The sequence below is a fragment of the Abrus precatorius genome, unplaced genomic scaffold, assembly GCF_003935025.1.
Source record: "Abrus precatorius isolate BTA unplaced genomic scaffold, Abrus_2018 Scaffold10, whole genome shotgun sequence".
Classification (NCBI taxonomy): Eukaryota; Viridiplantae; Streptophyta; class Magnoliopsida; order Fabales; family Fabaceae; genus Abrus; species Abrus precatorius.
In genome coordinates this window covers 20,856,358-20,867,160 of record NW_020874292.1, presented here as the reverse complement: position 1 = coordinate 20,867,160, position 10,803 = coordinate 20,856,358, and the positions used below count along the sequence as shown (strand labels likewise).

Genomic DNA, 10,803 nt, shown 5'->3' with positions numbered 1-10,803 from the left:
ATGCCTAGCTTTAAAGATGCAGGGCTTTCCCCGAAAAGGAAATCGGGATCTCCGAATCCTAAGATTCTGTCTTTGTCTCCTTTAAGTTTAAGGGTCTTGGCAGCGATTCCACAGATCAAGGATTAGATTAACATTCACCTAAAGCCGTAACTCCAGTCTTAGCCTTTATTTTATATTATAATAGTAGCTTTCTTCCTTGCTGTGCCTAGCTTTAAAGATGCAGGGCTTGTATCCAAATAGAAGGACTAGCGCTCAACTCCGACTTAGTCTAAGACTATGCCCGAGGAAGAGATGGTAAATAGGCGGAAATAGCTTATATAGGACTAAAGTGCCCAATGGGACTACTAGTACTAGTGTAAAGTTTCTTCCTAGGCTTCTTAGGGAGTGATTAGCCAGAAGGGCTTGCAAGAAGAAGGAGACTAATCGGAAACTTCAGACTGACTTATGTCTCAATCAGGAGGGTCAAGCAAGCGTCTAAACCCTATCAAATGATCTTTCGGGCTAAGGGGAATCGAAGCCAAATATTCCATCCAGAGCCCCTCTCACTAACTTCATCAAAGAGGGCTACTTACTCCCATCCCACTGAGCTATCTAGGGAGTTTGCGGAGTTTGCAAAGAAGTGAATAGGAAGGGGGAAGCCCGGTGAAGACAGTTGAAAGAAGAGTTGATGCTTTCGAACAGCCGGCACTCCCTCCAATGCTTTGGACTTCATCTTAGGCGGACTTTTGTGCTAAGTTAGAACTACTAATATAGATAAAGTCTAACTTCTTTATTTCTGTATTATTTCACCAGACAGGATTGTATTTGAATAGAAAGCATTCTATCATTGATCATTCTATCACCAATGTGTGCTGGGCTGCTAAAAGGAGTGGCAGTGCTAATATAGCTCAGAGACCAGAATCAAGAAGAAGCACAGGGCCGAGTAGAGGGCCAAAGCCGAGCATTCCTGGTAGAGTTTTTGCTATGAGTGGAGCAGAGGCTTTGCAGTCAGATGAGCTAATCCGAAGTAAATGCATTATTAAGGGCCGATTGCTTGATGTGTTGTTTGACTTGGATGCTACACACTCTTTTATTTCTGTGGACTGTATGAAGAGTCTGGATCTATATGTGACTGAATTGTCGTGTAACGTTGTGGTGACTACCCCTACAGGTAAACCGGTTGTGACATCATGGGTGTGTTTAGGATGCTCTATAATGGTGCATGCTAGGGAATTTGAGGTGGACTTTATCTGTTTGTCTCTGTCCCAGCTGGATGTGATTTTGGGGATGGACTGGTTAGCTGCCAACCATGTACTGTTGGATTATAGAGAGAAGACCTTGATCTTCGGTGCAACAATGGTGGAGGTTCCAAGGCTTATGAGCTAGGGAGCGTGGGAGAACACAATGAATAGCAAGGCCCTTATGATTATGTTCTCAATGGAGGCTAAAAGCGTGGTGGAGCCAGAGTACATCTCGGTGGTGAGGGATTTCTTAGAAGTTTTTTCGGAAGATGTTTCGGAGTTACCGCCTAAGAGGGAAATAGAGTTTGCTATTGACCTTATTCTGGGGGCAAGCCCGATTTCTGGCACCATATAGAATGTCACTGATAGAGTTGGCAGAGGTCAAGAAGCAAGTGGAGGACCTATTGCAAAAACAGTTTGTAAGACCGAGTGTGTCATCGTGGGGAGCATTAGTGCTCTTGGTAAAGAAGAAAGATGGGAGCATGAGAATGTGTGTGGATTACCAGCAGCTGAACAAGGTAACGATAAAGAACAAATATCCACTTTTGAGGATCGATGATTTGATGGACCAATTGAAGGGAGCTGCAGTGTTCTCGAAGATTGACTTCAGATCGGGGTACCATCAAATCAGGGTAAAGAATGAGGATGTACCTAAGACGACATTCAGGATGCGGTATGGTTACTATGAGTACTTGGTAATGCCATTTGGAGTAAGCAATGCACCTGCGGTGTTCATGGATTACATGAACAAGATCTTCCATGAGTTTTTGGATAAGTTTGTGGTGGTGTTCAGTGACGACATCCTAATTTATTCGAAGACTCAGGAAGAGCACGCCAGGCACTTGAGGATTGTTTTGCAAATTCTGAGGGAGAGGCAATTGTATGTAAAATTCTCTAAGTGTGAGTTCTGGCTGTCAGAGATTCAGTTTCTGGGGCATGTGGTGTTGAAGGAAGGAATCATGGTAGACCCTGCAAAGGTGGAAGCAGTAGCTTGGTGGTTGAGGCCGACAAATGTGACTGAGGTGCACAGTTTTCTGGGATTAGCAGGCTATTATAGAAAGTTTATTGAGGAATTTTTTAAGATAGCTTTGCCCTTAACGAAGCTGACCCGTAAGGGAAGGGAGTTTAAATAGACCAAGGGGTGTGAGGCTAGTTTCCTAGAGTTGAAGATAAAGTTGACTTCAGCGTCTATGTTAGTTTTGTTTGATCTAAAGCAGAAGTTTAATGTATATTTGATGCGTCTGGGCATGGACTCAAGTGTGTTCTGATGTAAGATAGGCGATTGGTTGCTTATGTCTCAAGACAGTTACACTCGCATGAAGTCAATTATTCGACGCATGATTTGTAGTTAGCCGCTGTGGTTTTTGCTCTTATGGTATGGAGGCACTACCTGTATGGTGTGAGGTTTGAGGTGTTCAGTGACCACAAGAGTTTGAAGTATCTGTTTGACCAGAGGGAGTTGAACATGCGGCAAAGGAGATAGATGGAATTCCTCAAGGATTACGATTTCACATTGTCTTACCATCTTGGTAAGGTGAATGTAATGGTCGATGCATTGAGCAGGAAGTCATTGCATGTGGCAGCACTGATGGTGAAATAGATGAAGTTGATTGAGGAATTTCGGGACATGAACTTGTCCATGGAGGTAAAGTCAAGAAGCTTATATCTTAGAGCGACAACAATCCATAATGACTTCTTGGTGGTATGTCCAAGATGCTCAGCAGAGAGATGCTTTCTTGCAAGACATGATTAGGCAAAAGGGTGAGGGAAAGGACTTGGAGTTCCACTATGGTGAGAACAGGGTGATTAAGTTCAGAACCGAGTGTGCATTCCCCAAGTGGATGAGTTAAAGCAAATGATACTTGAGGAAGTGTATAAAAGCAAGATGAGTTTTCACCCCTGTGCAACTAAAATGTATCAGAACCTCCGGAAGAGTTTTTGGTGGAATGGAATGAAAAGTGATGTGGCTAGATACCTAACCTGCCAGAAGGTGAAGGTAGAACACTACCGTCCACCTGGGTTACCTGGGTTATTGCAACTGTTGGAGATCTTTGAGTGAAAATGGGACAGTATTTTCATGGACTTTGTTTCTGGGTTGCCGAGGACTAGGAACAACCATGATATCATCTGGGTGATAGAAGATCGATTGACGAAGGCTGCACACTTTCTCCTGATTAACATGAAGTATAAGTTAGAGAGCCTTACAGAGTTGTATATGAGAGAGATAGTCAGGTTGCATGGAGTGCCGACCAGTGTGGTATCCGATAGAGACCCGAAGTTTACCTCGAGGTTTTGGGAGAGCCTGCTGAGGGCGTTGGGGACTAAGTTGAGACTTAGTTCGGCTTGTCACCCACAGACCGACGGTCAGACTGAGCAAACTATCCTGTCCCTGGAGGAACTTTTAATGGCCTACGTGATTGAGCAGCAAGGGACTTGAGAAGAATGTCTGCCGTTAGTGGAGTTCACTTACAACAACAATTATCATGCCAGCATTAGGATGGCACCGTTCAAGGCTTTGTACGAGTGGAGGTGCAGAACTCCATTGTGTTGGTATGAAACTAAAGAGACGACTCTGTGTGCACCGGATATGATCCAAAGATAGAATGAACAAATCAAGATGATCAAAGAGAAGATGAAGGCTGCCCAAGATCAACAGAAAAGATACTATGATAAGAGGAGGAAGTTGTTGGAGTTTCTGGTGGGTGACCATGTGTTTTTTAAGGTCTCACCTGTGACCGGAGTTAGGAGAGCTTTGAAATCTTGGAAGTTATCTCCTAAATTCATTGGGCCATTTGAAGTGCTGAGTACAATTGGTTCTGCTGCATATCGAATAGCATTGCCTCCGAATCTCTCAAATCTACATCTGGTGTTCCATGTGTCCCAACTTAGGTAATATGTGCCGGATCCTTCCCATGTGATTGATCTTGACCCGGTTCAAGTGAGAGAAGACTTATCTTATGATTTGTATCCGATAAGGATAATAGACCACTGTGTTAAACAGCTGAGGAGCAAGGAGATCTCATTAGTGAAAGTGATATGAAGCTTAAGTGATGAAGGAGATGCCACATAGGAAATGGAGAGTAGAATGAGAGGGTTGTATTCAGGGTTGTTTGTGTAATCTGTGTTTGGTTGAATCTCGGGGATGAAATTCCCTAAAGGAGGGGAGAGTTATTACACCCTGAATTTTTGTAAGATTGATTATTGTTATATATATATATATATATATATATATATATATGTGTGTGTGTGTGTGTGTGTGTTAGAATTGCACTTGAGTGCGTGATGAATATTGAATGATGATGTGTATGAATGCGTATGGATAAATATGCGATTATAAGAGTATATATATAGATATATGTATGTGTATGTGTGTGTGTGCGCGCGCTAAGAATATTGGACAGTGGCTGGTTTGTTGATGAAAATTTGACTAAGTGTTTGGTGCAGGGTATTCCCGCTGTAGCGAGAGAGCAACAATTTGGGGTGCAATTATGGGAGCAGTTTCACTGTAGCGAGATTCTGCATAAACCAAAGTGCAATTTTCTCTGAAATTTTCGCTGTAGCAACAAGGGGCGTCGCTGCAGTGAGAGTGTCGCAACCAAAGGGGTATTTGAAAGGGTTAGGGTTTGGGAAATTTATTTCTCATTCCTCTCTTCAAAATCTCTTCGATTCTCTCAACTCAAAACCTTATTTCACCGATTAAATTGCCTCCAAAGCCATTCGTGAGCTAGATTGAAGGTTGGATTTGTGTTGGGAATACTTGAAGTTGAGTTTGAATGGTTAAGGTTTTGGTTTTTGTCCCTCTTCTCTATTTTCTAGGTTCTCTTTTAGTTCTCAAGAAGTTTTCCATGTGTTTTAGGGACAAAATTCATGGGGGGAATGTTTTTTACCGTTAGAGTATGTTCGTTCTTCAATCCGAGGTAAGGAGGGACTCTACCCTATCTCATTGTGTTTTGATTTCCGTTTATTTTGCTAAATATTGCAATGCGACTAAGATAGAGGGTGGGAAATGTGTGTTGATGAAAATTATAGTGTGTTTGAATGCAATGTGATGTGCGATGAGATGGTTGAACCCATTGAGGGTGATTGTGTGTTGTGACATGCCATTAATTCAATGTTTAAGTTGATGTGGGTCTGCGTGTCATGTGCAAATATGAGTATTGTATGCAATTGAAATGTGTGTGAATGAGGCATGTTATATGCGGTTGTGAATATGCTATGAATGGTTTAGCGATACACTAGAGGTGTGGAAGATGGGGACGGTAGAAATACCTTGGGGAAGAAAGAGTGGTGGTGACACCAACAGTGAGCGTGGGTGCACCACAGGCCACACATTCTCCTCCTGACTAAACCTCTGACCAACACCTTTGCCGAGCGACTCATGACCGCACACTTGGTATCTATGATGTGAGGGTAGTCGGCGACCATCCATGGTGTGAATTTGTGATCATAGTGCCACGATGAGCATGGCTACGTGAAGTGAGCACACGTGTGTGTAAAATGCTTTGGTGTCGTGAGTGCATCGACTGTAAATTTAAATGAATTGCTTGAAAGTGTTGCCTATGGTTGATAATACTTGAGTATAATATGTTAGAATACATTTGAGTGTGTAAGGTGAGTCTCTATGTTGTTTGTGTGATGGATAGTATAGAGTACTCACCCTTACATTTGTTTTTCAGGTGACCAAGACGATTAGCACTGTGCTCAGTGAAGGGATCTATGAAGCTGCTATAGGGTTTAGATTTTATTTTGACAATTCGATGCAATTGAATTGGGCCAGTAGCAGTTATTAATATAAAACTTGTAATCCTTTATTATTTTGAAAACCTTTGATGAAACTTTGTATTGGGAAATTATATTTAAATGAAATTTTAATTATTTCTACTTTGCGAAAATTATTATTTTTGAAATTAAATTAAGGTATTACATAATATCCAGTAGTAGATTTTTTGTCCATAGATCCTACCAAATCAGCATCAGAAAACACCTCTATCTGTTCATGTCCATGATTGTTTGGAGGGCAAGTGTACCCATCAAGAAGTAATAAAGGGTTCTTAAATTAAGTTCCCGAAATATCGTCTCACAAGGATTTATTTCCAATTACTAAGAATTTCCCAATTCAATTGTTTAAGCTTTAAAGATACGAGATTAATTAAAAACAAGAATTTGTAAAATCAATTATAAAACTAAGAGCAAGGAATACAATGCACGTCTTGGTTAAACTTATCGGAGAGGAACCTAGGGCATATGGGTTTTCTCATTCAATCCTTTATGTTATTCTTCTGTTTAACTCTAAATTTGATTTCCTTGTGATTACCAATCATTCATACGAATACTATTAATACTCAATGGTCATGCAATATTAATATTCTGTTCTCTAAATTAACATCCCTAATGGTCATGCAAGACATCAATTTAAGAGAGCTTAAGGAACCTATGAACTTGTTAATTTAATAATGATTAGAAGAGAAAAATTAGTTTGGTCCACCTAATCCTTTGTCTCGTTTTACCCTATAGATCTATTAATTAACTGAGGTACGGTCGCCTGACGATATAATTAATTAGGATTAAGAAAGAAGCGCAATAGAATAAAAATCTAATCACAAAACAGAAATCAAATTTAGATTCAAACATCAAAATTCCATAAATTCATGCTAAAGAAAAGAGCTAAAACAATCATACTCTAGTTCCTATAGCCCTAGTTATGGACTTAGTTACTCATGCTAAAGAAAAGAGCTAAAACAATCATAAACAAAGTCATAATCAAAAGAAATAGCAAACTAGAGTATGAGATGTGTTCCCGGTCTTCAAGTACGATCGCTTGAAGCTCCAAGTAGCATGTGCCAAGGATCCTGTGCAACAGAGACGAGATCAGATGTATTCTAGAGCCAAAACCAAGATGTAAAAACGGTGTCCCCAATAGTGCCTCAGGTCCTCCTTGAGCATAAGCAATCAAAAGGATTCCCAATTAGAATATTATATTTCCATACTTTTCACTCAAACATCAAACTGAGGTACTCTACTTTCCTCTCTTACTAAGGGACAAAATAAGATATCACTCAGTTCTCCTAAAAAAAAGTGTACTACCATAGGCTTGATTATAAACTGACTCTCCACTAAATAAATTAAATGCAAGTAAAAATTATGAGGTCTTTTCAGGTTATAATGTGGCCAAGGGGTTATAATAATTGAGGTGAGATAAATGAAAGAAAGGGAATATACAAAAAGGTAATAAATTATAAAATTTATAAACATCCCCTAAGTTTACAAATGAAGCTCTTGGAATAATTTTTATATTTTTGTATGTGAACAATATCTTTACTATTCTCTCCTTTCAATCATATATAACCCTTTTTCTTTTCTTTTTTTCATTTTCTTTTTCATACTTTCTTTCTTTCTTTTTGCACGTGAGAGATATAGAAGAGAATTTATTAAGCAATTCAACAACTCAATTGTTTCATTCATAAACTCAAGGTCATCAAAATATTTTACAAATTTAATGTAAAGGATGAAGAAAATTAATAGAGCTCAAAGTGGGCAACTAGTTGTATCTCAAACATGCTGATGGTCAAGAATAAAAAAAATCCTATTATGCCTCAATCACATTAAAACATGCAATTAAAAAGAGAAGTCTTAAGTCGGTTCTAAGTCAAGTTCTAAAGCACAAATCGTAAGGAGATAATCACACAAAACAATGAGAAAAAGGGTACAATTAATTAGATTAAGATAAGAATCCCCTTTAAGGCTCAAAACTCACATCTTTGGGTTAAAGTTTAATGAAAAGCATAAAAGTAAGGAACTTAGCTAATTATTAGTTTCCAAATTAAAGCATAATGCCAATAATAATCACTCAACATGCTCTTCTATCTGGAAAAATTGGGTTCCATGAGAGAAAAAGTTTTAAATTATCATTAAAAAAAATAGCATAGACACTTTACTCAAGAACATGCAATAACAATGATATAATCAGGAACTACTCCCCCATCCTTAAAGCGAAACATTGTCCTCAATATTTGAAAGAAATCAAATTAAAAGCATGCAAAGGGGGAAATTGAATAAAAGGAAAGAAGTTCCCTGATAATTCTTGGCGCGACGGCTTCGGGTGAGGGAGCATGGTCATGCCGCAATCTTAAGCACGTTCATGCTTATGATGTAAAGCTTATCTCACAACCGCGACTGAATGCACGACTGTGTATGGGATGAGCACAGGCGTACTTTCAAATCAGAGCTCAAAAGTATGTGCGGGAACAATCAACTCCGTTCTTGCAATCTTTCAATATGCTTATTCTTTATTCTAAAAATAAAATAATAATAGAAAAATTAAAATAAACAAAAAGAAATAAAATAAAAGACATAGGTTGCCTCTTGGGAGCGCTTGTTTAACGTCATGAGCCTGACGTTCCTGTTAAATCATGGTCGAAAGAAGGTATGAGTCTCAGAGGTGACTCCCTTGATATGCAATTGTCTCCCCAGCAGCTTTGCCTCTCCAACACCTATTACATCAAAAAAGTATTCATAAGATAGGGATTAGAATAAAGAGAAGAAAATTTAAGCTCTAAATTAGGAGGCTTATTAATGGATGGTTTAAGTTTTTGTCTTTTCTTCTTCTTATATTGCTTCCTCCTTGGCCTTCTTCTTGTGGTTCCATGCTTCATATAAATTGGAAGACGACAAGCAACATCCATAATGCTCACAAAGTGACAAGACTCTTGGCTAGAAGGGTACTTGAAAGAATTGAAAACTTGAAATATAACTTCCTCATTATCTAGCCTCAGTGTGAGCTTCCCTTCTTGTACGTCTATGATGGCCCTAGCAGTGGCCAAGAACGGTCTCCCTAGTATGATGAGGATATCATCATCTTCCTCCATGTCAAGTACCACAAAGTCAGCAGGAAACATAAACTCTCTAACTTTTACAAGTACATTCTTTATTATGCCTTTGGGATATGTGATCGACCTATCTGCCAGATGAAGTGACATGGAGGTCGGCTTAGGTTTTTGCATTTCAAGCTTCCTGAAAACAGAATAAGGCATAAGATTAATACTTGTTCCTAAATCACATAAAGCCTTATCAATATGAGTTTTTCCAATTATGCAAGGAATAGTAAAACTCCCTAGGTCCTTAAGCTTAGGTGGAAGCTTTTTAAGGACTATAACTGAGCACTAATGGGTGAGCTTCATAGTTTCATGTGCTCTTAACTTTCTCTTATTGGTCAAAATCTCCTTTAAAAATTTAGCATACTTGGGCATTTTGGAGATAGCATCAATGAAAGGCATATTGATGTACACTTTGCCCAATAAGTCTAAGAACTTGTGGAACTCTTCATCATAAGGGGTTATAGTGATGCACGACCGTGCTTTGATCACTGTCATGGGCGTGCTTGTATAAGCACGGTCATGCTTCTATTGTAGCAGAGGCGTGCTCATTAGTAAGCACGGGTGTGCGTGTAGAATCAGCATGGGCGTGCTTCTCAACAAACATGGGCATGCATGTGCCTCTGTTCTATGATTCTTGTAATTTCTTTCCACTTTAAGGGTGATGGCATTGCATTGTTTCCTTGGATTCGGTTCAGGCTGAGATGGCAGTGTTCCCATCACTCTTTGAATCAAAAGGTTCATAATTTGCTCCAGTTGTGCACTCATCTTAGAAGAGTTGGCTTGTATTTCAGATTTGACCTCTGCGAACTTCTTATTTGTTCTCTCAATATGTTGGTCCAATTTGGATTCAAGCTCTGTCATCCTCTTATCAGAGTAATGCACATATTGCATCATCTATTCTTGAAAGTTGGACTGAGATCTAGGAGCTTCTTTTCCTTCTGGTCTTGCTCCCTGACTTTGCATATGAGGAGGGCGATAAACACTTGAATTTTGACTTCCAAAGCCATTCCCCGAAGAATTAGAAGGATTACTCTTCCACTCCGAACTGTGATTTCCCATGAAATTTGCCTCCTCTTGCTTAGATTCTGGGTTTGTAGGACCTCTTACAAGTTGGTCTTGAGCCTTCATTAAAGATTCTAATTGCTTTGCAAGGGCTACCATTTGGTTCATTAGTGGATTGCTACTCTCTATTTGGTGGACTAGGGCGGTCTCTTTCCTTTTGATGTCATAAGAGTCAGCGGTATGCCACTGAAAGCTAGAAGATGTCATCTTATTTATTAGCTAGTATGCATTATCTGGATCTTTTCTTATGAGGGACCCTCTTGCTGCGACATCAATTGTAGCCCTGGTGGTGATTGATAGGCCACTGTAAAAGATTTGCTCTTGTCTCCATGTCAGAAAATCATGATGAGGACATCTCCTCAAAAGCTCTCCAAACTGCTCCCATGCCTTGAACAAGGATTTTGCTTCATATTGTTGGAAGCAACATATCTCTGTCATGAGTTTTGAGGACCTTGATAGAGGAAAGTATTTTCCCAAGAATTTTTGAGTGAGGTCTTCCCAAGTTGTGATAGAGTTGGCTGGCAGTGAGGCAAACCAAGCATTCACCTTTTCAGATACCGAGAACAGGAAAAAACGGAGTCGGATAACATCGTTGGAGACTCCATTGTATTTGATCGTATCTGTCAATTGGAGGAACTTTGTCAGAT

The 10,803-nt window shown here is 39.5% G+C and overlaps 1 protein-coding gene and 1 non-coding gene across 2 annotated transcripts; both read left to right on the top strand.

The window, feature by feature from the left end:
- Positions 1 to 276: 276 nt before the first annotated feature.
- LOC113852031 lies at positions 277 to 1,365 on the top strand. The gene is made up of 2 exons (XM_027482291.1): positions 277 to 294; positions 793 to 1,365. The coding sequence occupies exons 1-2, from the start codon at positions 277 to 279 to the stop codon at positions 1,363 to 1,365; spliced, it is 591 nt and encodes a 196-aa protein (XP_027338092.1).
- A 9,128-nt stretch (positions 1,366 to 10,493) lies between these two features.
- On the top strand, positions 10,494 to 10,600 carry LOC113853337. Its single transcript, XR_003502510.1, has one exon. It is a non-coding gene; the product is annotated as a small nucleolar RNA R71 (small nucleolar RNA).
- The last annotated feature ends 203 nt before the right edge of the window (positions 10,601 to 10,803 follow it).